This window comes from Camellia sinensis, chromosome 1 (assembly GCF_055761805.1).
Source record: "Camellia sinensis isolate YWXY chromosome 1, ASM5576180v1, whole genome shotgun sequence".
Lineage (NCBI taxonomy): Eukaryota > Viridiplantae > Streptophyta > Magnoliopsida > Ericales > Theaceae > Camellia > Camellia sinensis.
Genome location: NC_138961.1, coordinates 150,451,449 through 150,478,182, shown reverse-complemented (window position 1 = coordinate 150,478,182; position 26,734 = coordinate 150,451,449). Strand labels below are relative to the sequence as shown.

At 35.3% G+C, this 26,734-nt stretch overlaps 1 protein-coding gene and 1 pseudogene across 1 annotated transcript; one reads left to right on the top strand and one right to left on the bottom strand.

The window, feature by feature from the left end:
• Positions 1-279: 279 nt before the first annotated feature.
• LOC145820335 (uncharacterized) lies at positions 280-2,978 on the bottom strand. Its single transcript, XM_082915628.1, has 5 exons — positions 2,609-2,978; positions 1,889-2,362; positions 1,551-1,647; positions 1,150-1,385; positions 280-518 (listed from the first exon to the last, which is right to left on the bottom strand). The coding sequence occupies exons 1-5, from the start codon at positions 2,976-2,978 to the stop codon at positions 280-282; spliced, it is 1,416 nt and encodes a 471-aa protein (XP_082771754.1).
• A 14,862-nt stretch (positions 2,979-17,840) lies between these two features.
• On the top strand, positions 17,841-26,499 carry LOC145820333 (ribonuclease 3-like protein 3; annotated as a pseudogene).
• Positions 26,500-26,734: the final 235 nt, after the last annotated feature.

The window sequence follows — 26,734 nt, the reverse complement described above, 5'->3', positions numbered from 1 at the left end:
GATCGAATCGTAGGATTGGATCGAGAATCATAAGATCCACTAAAATGATAAAAAATTGCAATAATTTTTATATAACTAAATAATACTATCAATATATATATATATATATAGAATAAGCCCCCAAAAAAGAAATATAGCAATTCAATGTAGCATTCAAACTTTTTTTTTCAAAAAAAGAAGTCAAAAACATAATAAAAGCAAATACCAACACTTGCACACCATTGCATTGTTTCTTAATGAAAACAAAACAAACTAAATAAAGGAAGAACGAATAAAAGACTATAATAAGTCATCATTGTCGCCGAAATTATCATCATTATTGCCACAATCAGCATTAATCATTGCCACATCATCATCATCACCACCCCCGGTGCCATCCAAGTCCTCAATGTCTTCACCAATAGTAGCATCCTCAAAGTCATGATCAAAATCCCTTCGAGCATCCATGTTTTGATCCATAGCATCATCATCACTTACTTCATGAACTTCATCATGTTCTCTGCCAATATGATCACGACCTAAGTTGGAGTAAACAAAAAAATTAAAAGTAAAATTAAAGTTATAATTTCTAATTAAAACTAAAAGATGCATACATAAACTTACAAGCTTGTTCCAAATTCCTTGCAAGGGCCTCCACTTCGTCTTCATCCGAATCACATCCATGTCGAGCATTTCTATCAAGCACACTCAACTAATTTCTTTCTCTTGGAAGAGTCGGAGTCTCTCTCTCTGTTATCCATTCATCATCTGATGGGATATCATCCAAACATAATGGATTCACGATTGCTTGTCTATTCATATGTCGTCTCAATTTCAAATTGTACATGACAAGCACAAAGTCATTCATTCTCTTTTGGTGCAAACGATTCCTCCGCTTTGAATGTACCATCTCAAAGTATTCCAATTTCGCTCACACCCTGATGAACTGTATGTTAAACTTAATATCCTAATTGCAAACCTCTTCAACTCAAGGCATTCATCACCAAAAGAGTCCCACCGATCAGCTACATGAAAGTTTAGTTATAAATTTAAAATTGATGAAATGAAAACAAATAATAAGATATTAAAAACGATACAAATCAACTTATAGTAAAAATAAAAAAACACCTGAAGATTTCTTTTTTCTAGTCATGATTGCATTTTATATGCCAAAGAGTCCTCTTGCACTCTTGAATGCATCAATTTGCAAATCTATCTTCACCGTCTCATTAACATCAGGAATCATTCTTTCAAGACATTTGTACAGCCCAATTTTAACCTCAGCATCGGGCTGAAAATTCGGACTGTAATGAAACTGAGGGTTCAAGAAGTATGCTGCGGCATGCAATGGGTGATGGAGTTGAGATTCCCATCTTCTATCAATAATGGTCCATATAGGATCATAACTAACACCATTGAATAAAGAGTATTAATGAACAAATAAAAAGTTTAGAGAAATATAGTAGTAAAGTAATAAGTTTAACTAAATAAAAGTTTACCATGAGAAAACATTTTTAAAATTGCTTTGAATTTCCTTTTTCGCACGATCCATTGCCTCGTAAATGAATCACATCGCCGGATGCTCATCCAAATCCCTTTCCTCTTTCGCACGATCCATTGCCTCGTAAATGAATCCCATCACCGGATGCTCATCCAAATCCCACCAATCTAAGTACTTTAATTAGAGTTACCACAGCCTTCAAGCACATAGAAACGCCCTTCCAAAAAATACGATTATCTAAAACAATATCTTCAATTTTTTTACCCTTTTCAGACCTTGGAAATCGACTATTCCTCCACTTGGATGATGTAAACAAAGAGAACAATGCACCTTTTTACTCATGAAGGCACCTCAAGGTCAAGTAAGATCTGGCAAACCGCGTTACCACGGGCCTAATAAGTTCAATACCTTTAGTGAACTCCTTCATCCAATGAATAAGATTTGTTCTTGAATAAATGTATGCCACAATTCTTTTTCCTTTTTTAATTGTAACTCGATGAAGTTGGATTTGCTTCTCAAAATCATCTAACATCAAATCTATGCAATGAGCGGCACAAGGTGTCCAAAACAAGCTCTTCCTCTTATCCATTAACATTTCTCCCGCCAACTTATAATTAGAAGCATTATCGGTCACCACTTGCACAATATGCTCTACTCCAACCTTCTCAAGAACCTCATGCAACGTCTTAAAAACCTTTTCACCGGTTTTTGAAATGTCGAATGTATCCAATGATGATAGAAAGATAGTTCCATTAGGGCTATTGACAAGAAAATTACAAATTGATCTTCTCTTTCTATCCGACCATCCATCGGACATAATTGTACACCCGGTCTTGTTCCATTGTTCCTTGAACTCGTCAAGTAATTGCAATGTCTCTTGCACTTCTTTTTTTAAAAATGTCACCTAATTTCATGGTAAGATGGTGGCACAAGGCCTTTTCTATAATCTCCAATTTTCTTAATCATAAGTGGAAATATAGGGTTGTTGACACAATTAAAAGGAATTGCACTAGTGTAAAAAAATCGGGCAATTGTTTGACAAACATCATCTCTCTCCTTTCTTAAATAATTGATTGATAGTTTTTTGATTTTGATGCCGAGACTTATTCACCACATATTTATCCATACGCCCATAATGTTTTTGTTTGTTTTCATGGCCACAAGCATGCAATAATTCCACTTCATCATAATCATCATCACTAATATCAAGCATCCTCCTTTTCTTATTTTGAGACTCCAATGTTTGAGTTCTTGAAAGACTCATAAATTTTTCTCTAACATCTTCCGGAACTTGGGAATATGGTTCAACAATTTGATGAGTGCATGCCAAATGGTGTTTTAATCTATACATTCCTCCAGAACGAGTAACATTACAGTATTTGCATTTTACCTTTTTGCTTGCAGCATCCACTTCAATGCCGTGTTCCCAGCCAAGATCAGATTTGTGACCAGCAACATTTTTCCTCTTCCTCCCTCTTCCTGAACCAAAGGTCGACATTGTGTGCAGCAATTGCAAATTGTAAAAATTAAAAGAAATTCCAAGCCCATGTAAAAATTGGAAATTGTAAAAAGGCTTTAAAACAGCAGTAGCATTATAGCATTGCAGCAAAGAAGAACAAGGAAAATTAAAGAAGAACAAGGAAAATTGAAGAAGAACAAAAAAAAGAAATGTATATTTACAAAGCAAAAAAGAACAAAGAAAATTGAAGAAGAAAAAAAAAAAGTCCATGATTTAATTTCCATTCTTAGGAGCTAATGAAAACAATAGTAGCATTATAGCATTGCAACAAAGAAGAACAAGGAAATTTGAAGAAGAAAAAAAAGAAGTAAAAAGAGCTACAATAAGAGCAAAAAGAATGTATATTTATAGAGCAAATATATATATTTATATATAATATAATTTACAGAAACAAAAATAAATAAATAAGAGCAAAAAAAAAAAAACCAAAGAGGTGATTCAGTGAAGAAAGAAGAGCTGCTGAGCAATGAAGAAAGAAGAACAACACAGAGGAACATCGAAGAAAAAGAAGAAAAAAAAAAGAGCAAGCAGACAGTTTGAACAGCAACAAAGAAGAAGAAGAAACAGCGTACCTGGAGTCACAATAGGTCATGCTTCTTTGTTTGATGTTGAATATCTCTTTCCTCAATTTGTATTTCCCTAATTGCAACAGGTCAAGCTTCTCTGTTTCTCTCATTTTTGTTCCCGATTTTGCTTTTAAGTTGCCAAAAAAATCCTTGAAATCTGGATCGCATGGAGTCACGATCTAGATGCAATCCTAACGATCCCAAAATGATCCCACCACGATCCTGATCTGGGGTCGATCCAAAGCACGAGTCGGATCGAATGGTGTATATTGGATCGTAGGATCGAATGGTGTATATTGGATCGTAGGATCGTACGATCCTACGATCCTACGATCCGGATTGCGATCTTGACAACCTTGTATTGATTTGTGCTACATCATAATGAGAGAAATGGCTCTTGTTTCTTCTTCATGAGACAAATCCTTAGCTTTAGGAGCCTTGTTGACAAAGCTCCTAACACACTTCAAAGTCAGATTTGCCAAAGAGCCAAAATCGCATATTGCCTCCGACATCAGTGAATACATAATCAACCATGCTGGAGGAGGTGATGTTCTGCTAGGAGCTATGACTGCTCCTGAGATTTCCATGGAAGATCTTCAAGTTGCCATGCCAACACCCCACCCACCGCCTCCTGCATATTGGACAGACTTTTTAGCTATGGAGCAGGAATGCTATAATCAACGCCTAACATGGAACAACAAAGGCACAATAAATGACTCAATTTGTTAAAGCTCAAAATTCCTTGATTCAATAATTTGGTGCACTTAACACTTGTGTTAATCACAATGAGGCCCAAGTTGATGCCATCTATCACTATCACTTCCCTCCACCACTTCCAGATTCTGAGTAGTGATTTATTATTATTTTTGATAATGTCACAGGGGGAGAAATATTGGTAAAACTCTAATGATTTTTTTGTTTTGATCTTGTTTTCTTTCTATCTTCTAACAGTCCTGAACATGAAATATTGGTATCACATTTTGTGTACTTTATTTGTCTAATTTAATGTGCTTTACTCATAATCATGATTTCCATCTTATTTGTTATCTTGCTTTATTCTATTTAAGTAAACATTCAGGGGAGCATAACTTGAGGGGAAGTTTTCCTCACTAAAAAACAAAACAAAACATTATGGTGTGCCATCATCAAAAAATGGGAGATTGTTAGACATAATTTATTTTGGTGATTATTTATTATCTGCTTTGATTTATTTTGAGAGTTAAATATTAATTCAAATATTACAAATTGAGGATAATTCTTAATTGCATTTGGTAAAGATCTTTTATAGCCAAAATGAAGCTTAACAGATAATAAATAATCATCAAAATAAATTCTATCTATCAAATATCATTCAAATCCTAAAACCAAAAAAGTATATGTAGTATATACATTTTTATTTATTTATTTATTTATTTTTTTTTGTGGGTTCAGTTGACACCACTCATTCTATGTAGCGTCGCCATTGGACACATCCCTAAAGGGGATGTACATGTGTGTGATGGCTGCCAGCACGAAAACCTGTTAGACACTCGTTTGGATGTGTTGCCATTTTTTACCTATTTTTCTTTTTTGTTGGAAACATCACCTAGTGAGTGGAAAATATTTTGAAGGGGGCAATAAGTGTAATAGCCAAACACCCCGCTTGGCTCAATTCATCTGCAGTCTTTAGTGGGATATGTGCTTCTGACACACACAAATCACTAACTTTGAGAAAGTACACAACTTAGTGATTATTCAAAAATCTTGTGGAGGCTGAAGATTCACTGGTGGGTGAACTGCACTGGGACACGTGAAGTTTGGTTGCAATATCAATTAAGTGAATTGAATAGTATAGTATATTGCTCCGTGCACTAGTTCATTTTTACACTGCCATAGCCCCATGAATAGAGCTTCAAGCCCATGACCCTTGCTTTGAAAGGCTAGGTCTCTGCCAACTGTTATTATACCCAGTGTGTTAGTGTTCCCCTTCAATTACTATGCATTTGTCTACACCATTAACATTTATTGTATACAGTTTTTATTTATTTTTATTTTTTTATGGTTAATTGATGGAATGCTTTTTATATATTTCAGAGAGGAATTTAAGGATGAGGAGATGGTTGATGTGAAGTCATTAGACATCCGAAACTTTCTCCGAAGTTTAGTTTGTTGGTTAGTGCTTTGCTTTGCAGTTAACAATTGTTAGGATATGCATATCCAACAATTGTTTGAAGAAAAGAGATTATAACTGTTCAAGCATTTTTGTTAAAATAAAGGGAAATGCTGGATTAATGTTTTGGTCATTTGTATGTGTCCGGTCTATCTTATCTTTAACTCCTTGAACATTGATTGGTTGGCAATCTCCAATCATGGTGAGATTTGAAATTGCAGTTGAAGTGCTGCCTCTTTTGTTTTCAATGGCCAACTTTTGTTTTAAGCTTCTGCTATATTACATAAGGATTTTGAAGCTGTCTTCTTTGATTGAAATTCATTGATTACCTAGGGACCTGTCTTAAAAAGAGATGTAATCCTAGATTTAATCATAAACCACTTGATTATCTTTTCATCTATTGTTATTGGTTGGTTTCCAAACAACAGAAATTTAAAAACTATGCCAATATACTGTAAGAATGTGATGGATCGCAGCCCTCTAAATCTCCATTCTAAAATTCTCACAAAATCTTAAAAAAGGGTAAATTATAAATATGCCCCGAGGTTTGTTTAAAGTGCGTATTGCTCTTTGTAATTTTCAAAACATTTGCTTGTCATAATTTGTCATTTGGCATAATTGAGAGAAAATATGAAATTTCTAACTATCTTTCTATACAATAATAAAATAACTAGAATTACTAATTAAAATTTATTGTTGATGTTAATAAAAATTGTTAATTGACTTAATTGTTGATTAATAAAAGGGCTTTTTTGTTATGGTATTCAAAATTTTGAAAGACAAGATATAATTTTTAAAATTATAAGGGATCATTAATAGTTTAAGTAGATTTTAAGTGGGTAAAAAACTAAAGCCCCATTTGGTAGAGCTTAAAATCAACTTATTTCAGTTTTTAGCTTAAATTAAGTAGTTTTTGAGTGTTTGGTCTAACTTAAGTGATCAACTTTTAACTTAAATTAAGTCAAAAAAGTGATTATTCTTTGAGTGGGAGAGGAGATGCTTTTCTGAAACAACTTAAGTGAGAAGCTAGAATTAAGAGGCAAAATGACTTAAATACCCCTCATCAATCTCAAATATTACCAAATGGCCACTATATAAACTACAATGAAAAACACCTTTCACTCCTTTCAGAGAGTGATTGGCGATTTCCGGTGTGTGGAGGCGATTTCTGACGGTGCTCTCTCTCTCTCTCGATGAAGATGAAGATGAAGATCTGCAATCGACACGATGGGGTGAAGATCGTTGATGAAGATGACGCTCTGTGGTTGGGTCGATAGGGTTTGGGAGTTCGTTGATGAAGATAAAGATCTGGGTTGATCGTCGACGAAGATAAAGATTTGTGTTTCCAGAGTTGCCGTCATCGCGATCTCAAGGCAAAACCCTATACATTGCGATCTGAACCAGGTCGCCGTCGTCCTACCGTCGTCTTTTTCTCTCTCTCTCTCTCTCTCTGTGTGTTTCTCACGAACCAGTTCCCATCTTCGGTGTTGTTCAGGCGGGTGAACGGTAATGAGCGACGGCACTCCCCCTCTGCCATTCTAGATCGTGGCGGTGGCTAAGGTTGCAAACCACCAACAACGTACGGATAGTCAAGAAGGAAGAGAAGAAAAAAATAATAATAATAATTAAATAAATTAAACAAAATAATAAAAATAATAATTAAAAACAAAAATAAAAATTAAATAATAAAAACAATAATAATAATTAATTGTAATGAATTAATAAATTAAACAAAATTAAATAAATTGCACAATTTTATTTCAATTAATATCAATATAAATTTATTTCAATTAAATAACTTCTTTGGTATTTTCTTTGGTATTGTAATAATAATATATTGAGAAAAAAAAACAATAGTTCTAATTGATATTAATGAAAACAAAACAAAATAATAAAAAAATGAAATAACTTCTATTAAATGAAATGACATGTAATGACATCACAACATTAATATAAATACATGGATATTAATTGATATTAATTTTAATGAATTAATAAATTAAACAAAATTAACAAAAAGAAAGAAAAGAAAAAAAAAAGAAAGAAGAGAAAAGAAAATAAGGCGAAAAAGAAAAAAAAAAAGTATTGATGCTAATTAAGCCATTAATTGACACTAAGTAATTTATAATGAAAAAATGAAATAATTTTATACTAATTGATACTATTAATGAAAATAATGATTTTTGTAATACTAATTATATTAACTTTTATTAATGAAATAATTTTTTTAAAATTAAAATTGAAAAAAATGACAATAATCATTTTTATATCATATAAAGGCAAAAAAGACAATTACACAGCAAAAAAATTATTTTACAACTTATCAACCAAACACTACTCTATTCATAATTCCACAGCTACACCAAACAGGTTAACAACTTATGTTTACAGCAATAAGTTATAATTTGTTATGTTATAATCTATAATCACTTTTCCACAGCTCAGAGGCATTCTATTGACAAAAAAATGATAATACAAACTAAACTATTATCTATTATATCAACTAATCACGTGTATTTACATGTGTAGGTCGTCCACATAGTTGATAAAATAGTTAGTAGTTTAGTTTGTAATTGTAACGAAACTGCAATTCACAGTATGCACAAATAATATATATATAGAAAGAAATTTTAGAAATTCATAATTTTAGACTTATAAATTTTTTTATAATGTGGCAATAATAGAGTATATGATTCATTGTGACAAATAAAATGTTGACACTTATCATGTTATACCATTACGAGTCAAATTAAAAGAGTTTTTTTTTTTTAAATCCTAAACATTTTTCATAATATATTACAGAAATATATAAAATAAGCTTTACCACCCGAAATATTCACAAAATTCCCACAAAAATACAAACAAAAAAATAGTCTACATATGTATTTGTATTTATCTTGAATCCTTGTAGCACTTATGAATATGATCCATCAACCGTTTCTACAAACCAACTTTCGTTTTGTAAAAATATTCTATTCTAAAAAAAAAATTAAGAAACTAATTTTCTCTCTCCATCAATTGTCTTCATAAGCAACTATTTTAAATTACCAATTATCAATCACACGGTTATTTTTCATTTTCTTTTTTCATATTTATATCTTGAATCCTTCCATCAAATTTTATGTTTTTGGTATTTTTAAAATTGAAACCTTGTCGCAATGCATTATCCAAACATATGGACGGCTAAAGACAAAAAACATATCTATATTCCCAACTAGGAAATTCTATAGTACACACCCCAATACCCTCTTTGGGTATGTATCGAGTTATGCTAGGAATCTTAAATAAATTACTAAATAAATTACCAAACCTCTTACATGGGTGTAGGACCCACACAAATCACATGGGTGTGTGGGTCTCACACTCATGTGAGAGGTTTGGTAATTTATTTGGTAATTTACTTGGGATGCATAACATTTTCCGGTATGTATCAAATGCACTTTTGATTATGATTTTTGTAGTATTTAATTATGATTTAATATGGTGTTAATTATTCTTTATAATATTGTTTATGACATTATTTTGGTTACAATTTGAAAATTCTTTGATTATAGCTTATGTGGTGTTTGATTATAATTTTATTTCTCTATAAGTATGACTTATATAGAATTGAGTTATAACATTTGATATAATTAAACTCACATATATCATAATTTGCATATGGTACACTCTATAGCACAACCCTGCAAACCGTAGTTTTATGACATCTATTAACCTCATTTATGAAGAGTCGAGCATATTTTTGTGTTCCAAGTAATTTTATCTAGGGGTGGCGTCTTGTAGTGTTCATTTCATGTGATTTTAAGCTCGTATTAGAATTATCTTATCATTGTTCGTATTAGAATTATCTTATCATTGACCTAACTCGTTTATTATTTTATCTTATCATAATGAGTTATTTTTTGTTTATGTCCGATTCGTATCATGTTAACTTGTTATATCAAAAAAATTTATCACGAGTTAAAATATCAAGTGTATAAAAGAATTAAAGGTTGTGTTTGGTTTGCCTTTCGAATAATTTGGTTGATCACTATTCATCTTTTGACAAATTTGATATAATTGTCTCTTTTGAGTAAAATTGTATTATATCTTTTTGATACATATCGTACCAAATTCAAATTAATTTTGCATCTTATTGTATGTAGGACACACCCATGTGTTGTGTATCATGAGCAACTATTTTATATCTTTTAAATATATTATGTAATATAATATAATATATTACTAGGTAGGCAGTGCATACTTTACATATATATTATTATAATAAAATTAAAAAAAGAAAAAGAAAAAAATGGAGTAAATCATTCCATATCTTACCTGTTTGAATTCAAAGTTTTAAATATTATAAGATATTATTTATAATGTTCAACTTGCCTACAAGTGAAAAAAGTGGCTCTATGTTTGAAAAAGGGAAAAAGATGGTTGTACTTTTATCATCATTCCAATCATTATCTTTTGTTGTCTATTTAAAATCAAGGAGCATCAGGAGCATCTTTTCTGTCAAGAGGAGTGTCACCTCTCTCAACGGATAGATTTTTGGGTATAAATAGAAGTGTTTTGTGTGAAGAAAATTAAGAACCTAAATAGAAAAAAAATCTATGTGCTCCAAAATTTTGAGTGTATTTTGTACTCTGCTCTTTCACTTTCAGATATAAATGTTGTCTTTGTTCTTATACTTTCATATCTACTCTTTGTAAAAAAATTATTGTAAAAGAGGGTTAAAGTACCTCTTATTTTTATTTATTATTTTGTGAGAGAAATTTTGTAAGGGTAAGGCATTTATTGTTTAGCGAGGCTCAACAAATGAGAGTAAGACCTGTGTAAAATCCACAAGTTTGGTGAAGCTTTGGCGTTGTATTGGTTCATTTTGATAGTGAAAAAATTCTCGAGGAGGATCCTTGAGGAGTGGACGTATGCCCGATGTACCGAACCACTATAAATCTTTGTGTTTGATTTTCTCTCTTTATCTCCTTTATTTTTATACTGATTATTATTGCTTTGTTTTTATTTGTTAGAATTTGAATATTTAGATTAACATATTTAACATTGTGAAATTATTTTTAATAACCCAATTCACCCCCCTATTGGGTTGTCTACCTGGGATAACAATTGGTATCAGAGTAAGGACTTTAGTTTTTGTGACTTAACTATCTTAGAGTAAATTATGGCAACTCTTAGCTATTCTTTACCTAAGCGACAAGCATCCAATATACCACCATTGTTTAGCGGTACCAATTTCAACTACTAGAAAACTAGGATGACCATACATATTAATGCAGTTCTCTATCTCCCTTTCAAGTAGTCAAGAGTTTGTTGGAGCTGATAATCAAACCAGCAACACTCCAAACACATAATGTAACAAAGTTCTACGAACTTTGCCAAAAGCATGCATTTTAAGTAAGATTTGTAGATTTATGGAAGGAAACTAGGGCTATTGATGTTTTTATGGACAGTGAGTTTGTTGCAACAGGTATTTATAGCTCCAAGAAGTTAATTGCACTGAACAGAGCTACCAATAATGCATACAATGAAATTGTGAGAAAGTTGAGTGCATAAAACAACAACGATGACCAATAATAGCGAATTGGAATGTAGTTACTACGTATGAACACATAATTTTTATGCAATGACTTCGTTTCATTTCAAGAATTAGAAAATAAAAGGATAAAATACAAAGCCGCATTTAACACGTGATTTGTTCTTTATTTAACATCTCTTCTTTACCTATTTTCATTCATCTGTAACACATTTACATGTAACAACTCTGTTATGGTATCTCATTAAATTTAATGTTTAGTGGAAATTGTCGTGGAAATACTCAAGTTCTCTCAACTTTTTTTGGTCATAAATTTGTTTGTTGTTCACATGAAGCAAGTGAGAAATGGTGAATGATCACGTGCATATCATATGCACGGTTTTCTTCTCATTTTTGTTGTGTGCATCTATTTTGATTGAGCAAAATCATGTATTCTTCTATATAGGCCTCTGTTGGGATCTAAGCATCTGCCTTGTTTTAGTTTCATGATCATAAGAGTATTCAGTTTATGAACCACGTCAATGCATATATATGTATTTATTTGGTTTGGTGAAACTAGCCTTCACATAGAAGGCAAAACTTAGCAATATTACAAAATTAAAAAGCTCATCGTCAAAGCCCATCATTATGTAAACTCTAAACATGGGAATGCTGAAATAGAATTTAGGCATATCACCAGCCTTCACCGCCACCTTTACTACTGCTTCCAGACCAACCGCCACTGCCACCGCCACCAGATTGTTGTGGGGCATAACTTTTCTTGGTGCCTCCCCAGCCAGAACTCCCAGCATCGGCATCGTTCCCACCTGATCCACCACCACCACCACCATCGTCACCGCCGCAACCATCACTACTACCCCAACCGCCATAGTTCTAAATCACGGTATCGGGTAACATAATGGTATCAATTGCGAAGTATCGGTATCGGTAGTATCGACTAGTACGTATCGGGAATCAGGTGTCACCGCCATGAAATTTCAAAAATCATGAACAATTCCTCAAAAACTCAATTTTATGCATTTTTTAAAAAACTCTTTTAGCCTTAATTTATCACATTTTAATCAAAATTTTGATATGTAGTGGCACTTTTGACTCATTTTCAACTAAATGATATGTATTTATTTTAGTCTCAAGCTTTTATTTGACATATATGTTAAACTTTTAATAAAAAAATTGATGTGGAAATATTTTTTTACTTATTTTCGACAATGAAATACTTCCAAATGCACAACAAATTAATAAGAGAAAGAGGGACATGAAAATAAATCATTCGTTTCAGTTATAATCGCATACAAACAATCTGCTAAAAATCAAAAACTCTAAAACTTAGTAATAAAAAGAATTATGTGGTAGTACAGAAAGATCTTCATATCTCACATCACTTTGATCATCACTATGAATTGGTTGGCCTATTTCTCCATATTGATATTCCTGGTAGTAGTTATTGAAAGTGCATTGATCATTAGTGATGTTGTTGCTGCCACTGCTACTTGATTGTTGTTGTGTCATTGCAAGCCCCCCTGTACCATAATTGAAACCCCCTGTACCATAATTGAAACCCTTTGTATATGGATATTGAAACCCTTTGTAGTTCCAATTTCCCATATAAGGTGGTTGATAGATGTGTGGTGGTGGTTGACTTAGAGGAGGGTAATAAGGATATGGTACTGGGCATATTGGTCGCCAATGTTGAGTTCACCTTCCATCTTCTTGTCTAACTCCAAGATGTCCAAATTGATTTCTAAGGTCACGATGACTATAAATATCATCAATATGTCGTGAACGCCTAATTGATGCTTCTACATTAGGAGCAGAAATAGAATGTCGTCGCTGCTATGTAGAATTCATGTTCCAATCATGATCAATATGATGAATACTGCTTTTACTACCATGTGAAGAACCTGCAGACTCCCATTGTCCACCACTACCACCACCTGTTGGAGGACGACTGCCATCACTATCATCTTCATTACCACTAGGTGGACTCAAACCGTGACCCTCATTAGAGCCACTTCCAGCAGGCCTTGCTCTTTGATGGTTTTGAGGTGCTTGGCTACTAGTGGCATGATCTCCCTCATCATCATCATTAACAATCAACCAACCTGAGTTATCTTCATCATCCAAGACTGCATGTTCTCTCTCTTGAAGCCATGGAGTTAATAGATAATCTTCTTCAAATACATAGTCAAGATTGATGGGGTTAAAAGATTCCTCTTTGTCATCTTGGCTTTTTCGTGTTGCATGTATAATCTTTAGCCTCATATTGTAATACACATAAACAAGTTTATTTAATTTTTTATACTTCGACTGATTCCTTATCTTTGTATATGTATCAGGCTAAATGTACTCCAATTGCACCCACAATTAGAAGAAGACGTGGTTTGGCTCAATACTCTCACAACCACTTTTTGAAGTGCCGGAGCCGATGTACCATAATGGATCCACCATTCAGCTATATACAAATCAATCAATCATTAGTGATTATGTTATAATTTGATATAGAAGTGTTGACAATGTAACAATAATATGTAATTAAAATAGTTAATAGTTGATTGAGTATATAATAATTACCAGGATTTGTTGCTTTCACTGCTCTTTGTGCTAACACAACACTAAAAGAATTTTCTTTATTACAAAATAAAGAGATCTGCAATGAACAAAAGGCAATAAGTAGTTTTACAAACACAATTCACAAGTCAAATAATAAGTTATCAATTTAACTAATATTAAATAATGACAAAGTTGGTTTATCGCCTGTATTTGCTTGTTTAAATCTGGTAGAAGTCTCGAAATCACATTTCTAACTCCACTCATCACTTCTCGATGATTAGAAAGGTGCTCCCCATATTGGAATATGGGATTTAAAAAATAACCTACATTCAAATATAAAATAATAATAAAAGTGAGACAAAGGAACGCATAATTTATAATTTAAATAAATTAAAAATTACTTACTAGCAGCATGCAAATCCGTGTGTAGTTGGAAAGCCCATCGATTATCAATAATCTTCCAATAATCTACATAATATCGACAATTTTGTTTGATGGCTAACTTTGCTCTATCCATGGCTTCATATATAAAACCCATTGTGGGCTTTTCATCCCCATCTACAAGTCCAAGCACCTTTAGAAGTGGTTCTTAAACTTTTAATACATCTGCCGCCTTGGTCCAAAAATCTTTACTTTGTATAATTTTTTTTGCTTCTTTTGCATCATCCTTTTTGGACCATTTGTTGTGATTCCATTCTTGAGAATGAAACATATCCTGTAAACAATGCTTTCCAAAGTAATGAAATTGGTTGCAAAGCGTGTGAAGACAGGACGTAACAACTCTCGATCTCCTGTGAATCTCTTCATGAAATCTACGACCCAATTAGAGTTGTAAATAAAGTGTGTGATTACTTTTGCACAATCCAACACCTTTGCTACAATTTTTTTTCTTCCCAATATCCTCCAACATAAGATCAATACAATGAGCTGCACATCATGTCCAATACAAATTCTCTCTTTTTTGCATGAGTTTGTAACTAGCTGCCTTTATTGCAGCTTCATTATCAGTTACGATTTGCACAACATATTATTCTCCAATTTCATCCACTACCTTGTCCATGAGGCCCAAGTAATAATCAACTGTCCTACTAGGTACATCAGTTACATCCACAGACTTTTGAAAAATTGTTCCACGATTTCTATACACAAGAAAATTAACAATGTGCTTTCTTGTGGGCCCAGACCATCCATCACACATAATTGTAACACCCCTCTCAGGCCAACTAGATTTATGAGATTTTGTCCAATTTTGTAAAGCTTCATACTCCATTGGTAAATACACTTCAGTTACCTGTTTAATAATAAATAAAAAACAAAAACTATTAACAAGCATCTTAATAATTTATTTATTTTTAAACATAGAAAGAGTTTTTTCAAACTTTAAGTTAGAGGCTTACTTCATAAGAACTAGGTAGCTTTGTTCCTTTTCCAACCTCTCTTGCAGTATCCAACATTGGTTCTAGCCATTTAGAATTAACAATATTAGTAGGCACCAGAGTGAACAATACAAACTAGCTAACTGCTCTTCCTAATTTTTTCTTTGCTTCTTTCAAGAATCTAGAGGAGAGTTTGGATTGTTTGTTGCCTTTGGTCCTATGAAGATCCACATTTATGTCGAATAATTGAACTTCTAGAGAGAATGTATCAATCCATTTCCTACCTGTACTAGCCTCACGAACACTATGACTTTGCCGAGCAAAACTAGGAGGAGGTGCAACCTCAATATCACTAGCCCTAATTTGTCGGGCCATAACCATTTCTAGGTCCTCCTCATCATTTTCATCATCATCACATTGATTGGCTCTAATTTGTTCTGTTAATTCCTCATTCATCTTCATTTTGTCAAGATTTTTGCCCTTATAATTATTCAAATGATCCATCATTAGTGTTCGAACTTCACCACTGACATTAGCACTAGGTGCAACTTGACCTTTCATATGGGCCAAATGTTGCTTCAACCTAGTTATACCACCATTTAGCTCTTTTTCACAAAATGTACACCTAATTTTATGCCTAGTATTTTCTAGTGGAATTCCAAATTTCCAACCAATATCATCACTTGGAGGTTTTCCACTAGAACCACCTCTGTGCGCCATTATAACTTTCAATTATCTACAATAACAGTTTTCAATTAACAAATATTGTAATTCTAATTTAGTTACTAATAATAATGCATTTAAAATAAAAATCTAAAATATTAAACCTCTTTACTTAGCAATTAAACCTCTTAAAAAAATTCTAATTGATGAAACCTCTTTAAAAATAATCTGACATAAAAATAATCTAAAATAAAAAAAATTTGACAGATTAAAAAATCTTAAATAATAAAAAAATCTGACAAATTAAACCTCTTTAAATAAAATAAAAAATCTAAACTATTAAATAATAATAAAAAAAAAATGAACAATCAAGCTGTTGACAGGCAAAAGTTTTGAAAATTGTAGTGAAAGTCAATCAAGCAGATTCGATATACACTGCTACCACTTAATTTATTGGTTTTAATAGGTCCATGAACAGTGAGTCTAATAAATCAACTTAAAGGAATGAAGAAGTGAAATAAGTATGAAACATACTCTACAGGTACATTGCTAAGAAAAAAATAATAATATATATATATATATAAATATTTGAACAATCATAAATATATATATTAAAATGTCTCCCATCCCATACCATGATATAACCACAGAACAGTGGCTTAAATCAACTACGAAACAGAAAAAAGGAAAACAAAACAAAACACAAGAAGAAAACAGAGCATGACACAACAAACCTTCAAAGAAGAAGCTTGAAAGCAGTGCCACTGGGAGATGGGTTTGGGTTCAATTTGATGCTTCTCCCTACAATACTTTACAAGATCGATGCCATTGGGAGATGGATTTGGGTTTGATTGAGGATTTGGGTTTGGTCTGATTGAGGGTTTTTGTTTAGAGGTTGTTACAAATTTATGGTCCGTAAGTCTGTGTATTGCTTGAAGAAGACAAAAAACTTGAAGTGAAAGGTTTGAGTGGGTGATGTACATGTATGTGATTGGTTATTCCCTTCCTTTTCTGCATTTGCTTTTGTTTTTGCAAGTGCTCTACTCCATTGTCATATGTACCGACCGATTATTTTTGCTTTTGCAGGAGGTTCTCTGTTCCATTTTTAGCCGTACCGGCGATAGAAAACATGTATCGGAACTATATCGCTCACGTATCGGATTCAGGCCGATACATATCAAGAATCGGCCACTACGACTACGAATTTCATTCTCACCGGTATACCGGCCCACATCCGAATCGGCACTCCAATTTTTCGGTACAAATCGGCCAGTATGTACGTACCGGCCGATATTGTGGGGCAGAACTTTTCTTGGTGCCTCCCCAGCCAGAACTCCCAACATCAGCATCGTTTCTACCTAATCCACCACCACCTCCGCCGCCACCATCGCTGCCCTAACCGCCACTGCCACCGCTGCTACTACCCCAACCACCGCTTCCACCATCACTGCTGCAACCTCCACCGCTTCCACCACCACCCCAACCGCTAGGAAAAGCTTCCCTGCCTGGTGAATTTTGAACTTTGCACCTGGAAAACTGCTTCATCCTTCACCACCATCCTTGGTACCCCATTTTTGAGAACTATAGTCTGAATCATGCCTGTGAATATTTCCCCGGCCGCCTAGGCCACGGTTACGTCCACCAAACGTCCTTGGAACCCACTTGGATGCCCATCTCAATTGCCACCATTTTAGTAATCGCCTTTCCCTGATCGTGAACCTGGTGTAGAAGTTCTCTCTCAATCCATTAATTGACCTCTCCGGCCACCATCATTACTGCCAGAACCACTCCACCCACCACCACTACCAAAAGATCCACCGGATGAGCCCCTAGTTGCAGGGCTTTGTGTTGGCACCATTGTAGCAACCGATCAGATTGAGGGCCTCAAGTCATGTTGGGAATCATCAATATGTCTCTAAAATATACTACAAGCCTATCAATGCCCTCAAACATGTTCTTTCAAAACTTGAATCCCTTTTGGTACAAACCAATATATTCATAATGTGGGTTTGTGCTCCATATGAAAGTTAGAATAAATGTGCCAGTATGTTCATGGGCTATGCCAAAACAATAAACAATCCTCATTGGATACTCGGATTTCTCAATTCTTAAGGAGTATCAGAACACAATTACCGAGTCAATTCTGAACCTAAAAGAGGTCAAAGAAATCATAGGCTACAATTTCAAAGATCTGAGCTTGTTACGACAAACCTTCACGAACGGTTCATTCCAAGAGAAGTGTTCTTCATCTTCGTCGTCGTCGTACGAGAGACTCGAGTACATCGGTGATTCGATTTTGAATCTTCTGATCGCAAAACAAGACTATTTCTCGTACCTAGATTTGATGCCAGGGAAACTGACTCGGCTCCGAGCCGCCAATGTTGACACGGAAAAGCTCGCACATGTGGCTGTCAAGCTTAATTTGCATAGGTATTTAAGGCACAACAAACCTCCACTTGATAGACAAGTAAGTAGTTTCAAAATCATTTTTATTTTTGATTTATTTTGTTGCTTTAATTTCATTGGTGCAAAGAGAAGCAAATAGAGAGATACTAGAAAGGTTGTACTGGAGATGTGAAAATTACAGATAATAAGCTAGGAGAATAGGATTAGTTGTTGGGTGAAGAATTAGGTAAACGAGTTGGAAGAGAGTAAAACATTGAGCAATTTGAGCTAACATATGAATCCCTGTCATCTCTAATAATAATTCCAGAAAATTCAGAAAGGGAATGTTCTTGTAAAGCAAATCAGAGCTAATTTTGAGGACTGATGAGGGAAAGGGAACCCATGAGTGAGAAGTCTTCCCCGTAGTCCCATTTTTCAAAAGCTTAGAAGTAGCTGAAGCATACTCTGCAATTGGATTATTAGCCTTTAACAGTACCTCATATTTGTTAGGTTTCCAAAGTTCAAATACACCCACTGATTCCTTAGCATAAATATGATATAAAACTCAGAGGATGATTCTGGTCTTGACATTTTCTGAGATATGGAGATACCATCTCTTAACAACCATACATCAGTTCTAGTAACAAAGAACCTCAATACTTCAAGATTAAAGGGATTATTATTCCATATCTTTTTCGCTCAAGGACATCAAATGATTAAGTGCTCAACTGGATCTGGATCCTCTCCACATATAGGGCATAAGGGATCATTTTAAAATTTCCCTTTGAATAAAATATCTACGGTTCAAAAGAAAGGAAGGTGCCTTTGGACTCATGTTTAAGTTTCATATCATCTTTAAAACTTCACAGTGAACGTGATAGGAAGAGCTGCTTCTCCTCCCCTCTATATTGCATGCTTTAATTGTGGCACTTTGGTACGCACTCTTGATAGAACATACTCCGGATTTTGAATTCGATTGTACTATTCTATTCCTTGAAGCTAACTGGCTAATAGGGATTGCTTGAATCTTGGCTACTATTTGACTGTCAAAGACCTGGTTCAACAAAGCATTGTTCCAAGAAACCCCTCCTGGATTAGTGAGATCAGCAACTCTCTTAATAATGTACACATTTTGTGTTGAGTGGTGATGAGATGTGTTCATATTCATTCAGCTCAGTCAAACTCAGGGCTAGAAACTACTAAAACTTTTTATAATTTTACATGAGCTATAGCTCGTTACATAGATTGGTGATTTTTTTTTCTTTTTTGTTTGGTGCTTACGGGATTTCGGACAATGTATGATAAACTTGTGCATATTCAAGAATTTATGGATGTAATTAAAGACTACCCTTTGCACTCCAGTGGTCTCGTCGATGCTTTAAAAGTCCTCGCTGACATAATTGAATCCACAATTGGGGCCATTTATATTGACAACAATTCCTCAATAGATATTACTGTGAGAATATATCGTGTATATATGGCATTGTGTGTATATATGGCATTGTGTATATTAGGAATTAGGTGTAAATTAGGCATATAGGCGTATTTCCTTTTTCAATCTTTCCTTGTTCAACCATAGCTTAAGGTTATATAAACTGATGACTACTTTGTAACATAATACAAGTTGAATATACAAGTTATCATCTTCAGAAACTCACATGGTATCATAGCTGTGTCCGAAACCCTAGCCATCAGCCTCAAAAATTGTAATCGTCATTAACAAAAGTCGCAATCATTGTGCGACCTGAGATTTCACGTCGCAATCGTCACTTCTGTACTCTGTCTTCTTCATTGCGACCATTGGTTTTCTATCTCAGACTTGTCGCGATCTACTTCTGACCATTATCGAACTCGCGATTCTTGTTTCTAGTTCGCGATTGCTGTTGTACTCTGTCTTAGACAAGTCGCGAACCACCTTTGGCCCTCCTCTTCTAGTTTGTGATTTGGTTCTCAGCTTTGGTGGTGTTATTGCTAAGTATTCTTGGTTTGCTGGTTATTTCACTCTAACCCCAAGGTTTTCTGGTATTTGCAATCTGACCCCCTCTGAGCTCTCATCATGTCTGAAGACAAAAGTCATGCCATTAGTTGTCAACTAACTGGTTCCAATTACATATATCGGGCCAGTGTTATGAAAAAATTTATCGTCGGCCGTAAAAAATGGGGTTATGTTTCTGGTTTAGTCCCTCAGCCATCTGATCCCAAGAAATAGGGATATGAGGCTGCATGTAATGCTTGGGATTTTGATAATGCTCAAATTATGACTTGGTTCCGCAATTCTGTGGAAGATCGCATTGGCTTGATGTTCTCTAAATATTCCACTGCAAATGAGATGTGGGCGTATTTACTTAGTGTCTATCAGTAGTCCAACTTTGCCAAACGGTATGAGTTGGAAACCGCTCTTCAGGGTGCTCTCCAGCGGGATAAGTCTATTCAGGACTTTTATGTTAAGATGACTGGTCTCTAGGATCACCTTGCTTTGATGGAGCCTCCTAGCATCCAGGTGATAGATGATTATCTACGGTTTTGGAAAGATGGTCGTCTAATCCAATTTCTGACAGCTCTCTCCCTTCAGTATGAGGCTATCCGTGGTGGCATCCTTCATCAGTTTCCTCTACCCAGTGTGGATGCTATTGTTCATGAGCTCCTATCCGAGAAAACCCGTCTTAAAATGGCCAGTCAGACTCTGTCTCCATCTGTCTTCTTAGGTCTTACTCAACCTCCTCTGTTGTCAACCCCACCACCACATCAGCTTCAGGGCCATGCGAAACCCAAGAAGGGGCCACTAGCCTCTGATGAGTGTGCATTTTGCCACCAGAAAGGCCATTGGAAGTACAACTGTCCCAAGAAGGGCCGTCAGTCTGCTCAGTCTTCTCAGCCGCCTCAGACACAGTTTCGACCTCCTACTGCTTATATTGTATCTACTGCGGCTTCTGATCCTGACTTGGCTTTTTTGCGTGCCCAGATTGCTCAACTTCAGCATCACATGTCCACCTCTCAGTCATCTCCATCTGCCTCTGCTCTCACCTTGCTTCATTCAAGTTTGCTTGGGTCTTCTTTAGGTATTCCTTCCTCGGTCTGGCTTTTTGATTCTGGTGCCTCTCATCATATGACTTCTCACCTTTCCTTACTCTAAAACTGTATCCCCCCCTCCCTCTCCTATTACTATCAATACTTCTAATGGGTTTGGTATGTCTGTCCTATCTATTGGGTCTATTTTACCCTCTCCCATGTCTGTTGTTAATATTTCCTCTGTTTTTTATGTTCCTCAACTGTTTCTTAACTAGCTTTCTATCAATTAACTTGACGCTTCTGATTTTGATGTTATCTTTTCTTCTTCTGTCTGTTGTGTGCAAGATCGGGTGTCCAAGAAACAGATAAGGACTGGCAGTAGAGTTGGAGATCTCTACGTGGTGGAAAGCCTGCATATTCCTCTGTCTACCTCCCCCGTTGCACTTTCATCTTTTCAGTTAGATTCTTAGTCGAGTTAGTTTTATTTATGGCATTCTCGCTTAGGTCATTTGTTTGTTGACCGTTTGCAGTCTTTAGCTTAGTCAGGATTGTTAGGTAAAGTCTCCCCTAGTCAAATTAACGAGTGTTGAGGATGTAAACTTGCTAAAATGATAGTTTTACCTTTTAATAACAGTACTTCTATTTCTGCTTCATCTTTTTCTCTTGTCCATACTGATACCTGGGGACCTTCTCATGTTCTCACTAAAAGGGGTTCTGTGTACTATATATCCTTTGTTGATGATTGTACTCGCTATACCTGGGTTTATCTTATGGCTCATAAATCTGACTTTTACCAGATATATCGTACCTTTCAGTCTATGATCACTATCTAGTTTGGAGCCACCATTAAAATCCTCTGATCTGACTTGGTGGGGAATACTTTAAAACTGAATTTTGTAAGTATTTGGCTACATTGGGCACCATTCACCAAACCTCCTGTACTAATACCCCTGCCCAAAATGGTCGCGTTGAGCGTAAACACCGTCATTTTCTTGAAATAGCTCGATCTCTCCTTCTCTCTGCCTCTGTTCCAGCACCATTCTAGGGAGAGGCAGTTCTTACCGCTGCTTTCCTCCTTAATCGCATGCCAACTCCCTTACTCTCCGGTCAATCCCCTTATCAGGCTCTATATTCCCAACCTCCCAATTATTTCCTCTTATGTGTCTTTGGGTCTGCTTGTTTTGTCCTCCTTTCCCGTAAAGATAGGAATAAACTCAGTGTCTGGTCTGTCTTGTGTGTCTTTTTGGGTTACAGTCTTACTCAAAAAGGCTACCGTTGTTACAACCCTGTCTCTCGTCCCCTTTATGTCTTCCGTCATGTTGCTTTTCTCGAACGTCTGTCTTACTTGTAGCTGTCCACTCTAACTGGTTCCATTTCCAATGAGGATTTGGTTCACATTAACCCATTTTCTTCTGAGGCCCCGTCTGATGAGTACATCTCCACTGTTCCTCCTGAAGCCATTCCTTATTTTCCGTTTGCGTCACCCATGGCTCCTTCTCCTCCTTCGGCTTTTTCTTCCCCTTCGTTGTTGGCTTATTCTCGTCGCAAGGTTCCCCCACCACCAATTGTCTCTACTCCTGTTATTGCTCATTCTGCTTCTAATGACTTTGATCCTGCTGCACACCAATATCCTACTCGTGAGCGTCATCCTCCAAACAGGTTGGGTTGGTCTAATACATGTTTTTCTGCTTCCTATCGTACTTTGTTGTCTATTATTCATTCTTTTTCAGAACCTCAGTCTTATAAGAAGGCCTGTCAAGATCCTAATTGGGTTTAAGCTATGGAGGATGAGTTGTTTGCCTTGCAGAAGACTAACACTTGGGAGTTGGCTCCTTTGCCTGCTGACAAGAATCTGGTTGGTTGCAAATGGGTATATAAAGTCAAGACTCATTCTGATGGTTCTCTCGAGCGCTACAAAGCTCGCTTGGTTGCTGAGGGTTTCTCGCAGGAGTATGGTATTGATTATAAGGAGACATTTGCTCCTGTTACCAAGATGACTAATGTCCGAACCTTGATTTATATTACTACTATTCGACATTGGCCTCTCTATCAGATGGACGTTAAGAATGATTTTCTTAATGGTCATCTCACTGAGAAAGTCTACATGTGTCCTCTCCCTGGCCTTCTCCACTCCTCTGGGCATGTTTGTCATCTCTAGCGTGCTGTGTATGGTTTGAAGCAGTCTCCTCGTGCTTGGTATGATCGCTTTCAGACTACTGTTACTGAGCTTGGGTTTTATCCTTCTGCTTCCGACTCTACTTTGTTTCTAAGACATACCTCGGCTGGTTTTGTTGCTCTCCTACTCTATGTGGATGATATGATCATCACTGGCTCTGACTTTTCTGTTATCTTTAAGGTTAAGCAACATCTCTTCCGCACATTCAAAATGAAGGATCTGGGTCCATTATGATATTTTCTTGGTATTGAGGTTGCCTCTTCTCCAAAGGGCTATTTTTTGTCTCAGGCCAAGTATGCTAATAAGGTCATTCACCGTGCCGGTCTTACTGATACTAAGGTTTCTGATACTCTTCTTGAGCTTAATGTGAAACTTAACTCTACTAATGGTGTCCCTTTGGATAATCCCACGTTCTATCGCGAGCTTGTGGGTTGTTTAGTTTATTTGACTATCACTCGCCCTGATCTTGCTTGCGCTGTTCATGTGGTTTCGTTTTTGCTCCTCGCTCTCCCAATTGGGCTGTTTTGGTTCTCATTCTTCGCTATCTCTGGGGTACCATCTTTCAGGACTTACTGTTGTCCTCTACTTCCTCTTTAGACTTAGTGGCCTATGCTGATTCTGATTGGGCTGGTGATGTTAATGATCGCAAGTCTACCTCTGGTTTCTGTATGTTTCTTGGCAATTCCTTGATCTCTTGAAAAAGCAAGAAACAAACTGTTGTTGCTCGCTCTACTACCGAAGCTGAGTACTGTGCTATGGCTCATGCTACTGCTGAGCTTATTTGGCTTCGCTGTCTTCTCTCTGATTTGGGTGTCCCACAGTCTTCTTCGACCTCTCTCTATTGTGACAACCATAGTGCTATTCAAACTACCCACAATACTGTCTTCCATGAACGGACGAAACACATTGAGATTGATTGTCACTTTGTCTGATAGCATCTGTAGTCTGGCTCTATCTCGCTTCCTTTCATCTCCTCGGCTTTGCAACTTGCAGACTTCTTCACCAAGCCTTTCCCTACTGCTCGATTTCAGTTTCTTATTAGCAAACTCTCAGTGTTTTCTGCTAAAACACTTCGAGTTTGAGCGGGGGTGTAAGAATGTATCGTGTATATATGGCATTGTGTGTATATATGGCATTGTGTATATTAGGAATTAGGCGTAAATTAGGCATATAGGCGTATTTCCTTTTTCAATCTTTCCTTGTTTAGCCATAGCTTGGGCTATATAAACTGATGACTACTTTGTAACATAATACAAGTTGAATATACAAGTTATCATCTTCAGAAACTCACAATAACATAGAAGGTGCTCCTTCTTCCTACATGTTATCTCATCTTATAATAGTTTCTTTTTATGTTTGATTACCTTAGATATTACTATTCTATGTTATCAGAGGCCAGATCCTCCATGTCATCTTGTTTCAAGCCACTCTCTACCACACAATGGGTCTCTCTAGCCTGATCATGTGGTGGAGAGGAGTCTTGGGACATGGGGACAAGGAATATCTGGATTGTGGATCCCCTACCATGTTATAAGGAAAATAATATAGTTTACCCCAAGAACACGGGTCTAAGGCTTGTAAAGAATCCAATTTAATGTGATTATAGCCACTATAATGGTAGTTTCTTTTGTTGAAAAACCATTGTTTCATTTCACATCTCCTTGCCTTTTGGGGCAACAATTGTAACTCATGGTTAACATGCAGGGTTTTGACAATTTTCTTCTTGAAAGATACTCAAAAAGTGTATTTGGCTCTCTAAAATATTAATTCAAGCAAATTGCCCCTAAAATACGTTCAAATGTGCAATTGGCCTCCTAAAATATCTGTCTAAGCAAGTTGCCCCTTGAAAAGATGTTCAAAAGTACAGTTCATCCCCTAGAAGATCAATTAATTTAGGGTAGACAATGCTACAACTGAATTAAATTCATGGAACAATTTGCTTCACTTGATCTTTTAGGGGACCAATTGCACTTTTGAACATCTTCTAGGAAGCAATTTGTTCAAATTGATCATCTAGGGGGCCAATAGCACATTTGAGCTTCTTTCATAGGGTCGTCAAAAACCCCAACATGTGTCCACTATTCATGATGCTAAAAGATGTTAAGATCAAGCCGAAGTCTATTCTGGTTGTTGTCTAAATAAATAATTTCATTTGCTAAATAATGGGTTTACCAATGATGTTTGAATCCCTATCACCATTATTATCCTTTGGACATGCAATCTAACAATTATGAGTGCTAAAAAATTATTTATAATGGTCCAAAAATTCCTACCAAAATCGTAGATGACCAAAAGATACCAAAACCTGAAGATGAGTAGACTGAATCTGAGACGAGAATGGCTCAAGTCAATGTTAGAGCTACAAATATGTTGTACTGTGCCTTAGATGCCAATGAGTTCAATAGAATTTCTACATGTAAGATAGCAAAAGAAATTTAGGATAAACTCATAATGACTCATGAAGGAACATACCAAGTTAAACAGTCTAAAGTTAGTTTGCTAGTCTATAATTATGATCTTTTTAAAATGAAATCTGATGAAACCATTACTCTAATGTTTATTCGTTTTACTGATATTATAAATAGTTTAACATCTCTTGGTAAAATATATACTAATGCTGAAATTGTAAGAAAAGTACTCAAGTCATACCTAAGAGTTGGGAGAAAAAAGTCATCACAGAAGCCAAGGACTTATCAAAGCTAAGTCTGGACGAACTAATGGGATTTTTTCTTACACATGAGCGCCTTATGAAAGAAAGGGATAAAAAAGAAGACAACAATAAAAAGAAGGGAATAGCTTTCAAAACCACTACTACTCGTGAAGAAGAGGATGAAGAAAATTCAGAATTTGATGATGAAGAAATGGTCTTCTTAACAAAAAGGTTCCAAAAATTTATGAAAAATAATCAAGGAAGAAGATTTTTCAAAAGAGATTTTAATAAAGGAGAATATATTAGAAAAGATTTTATAAAAGGAGAAAATAATAAGAAAACTGAAATCACTTGTTATGATTGTAACAAACCCGGTCACATCAAAGCCGATTGTTCAAAAATCAAGAAACAATACAAGAAAGACAAAAGAAGAGCCATGATTGTTGCATGGGAAGATAGTGACAAAAGTGATTCAGAAAATGACGACAACAATAATGAAGTTGCCAACTTATGCCTAATGACATTTGGAGATGACGATGATGTAAATAATGAGTCTTATTCTTTTATTGAATTACAACATGCATTTGAAGAATTGCATAATGAATTTGGAAAATTTGACATTAAAAATATTGCACTTAAAAAATTGCTTGCAAATTCAACAAAAGAAAATGAATC

Coding starts and splice junctions, on each gene's coding strand:
- LOC145820335 (XM_082915628.1), bottom strand. CDS start 2,978: ATGTCGACCTTTGGTTCAGGAAGAGGGAGGAAGAGGAAAAATGTTGCT. Junction 1,386..1,550: donor TTGGATGAGCATCCGGCGAT/GTGATTCATTTA, acceptor CAATGGTGTTAG/TTATGATCCTATATGGACCA. Junction 519..1,149: donor GAGTGCAAGAGGACTCTTTG/GCATATAAAATG, acceptor ACTCCAACTTAG/GTCGTGATCATATTGGCAGA.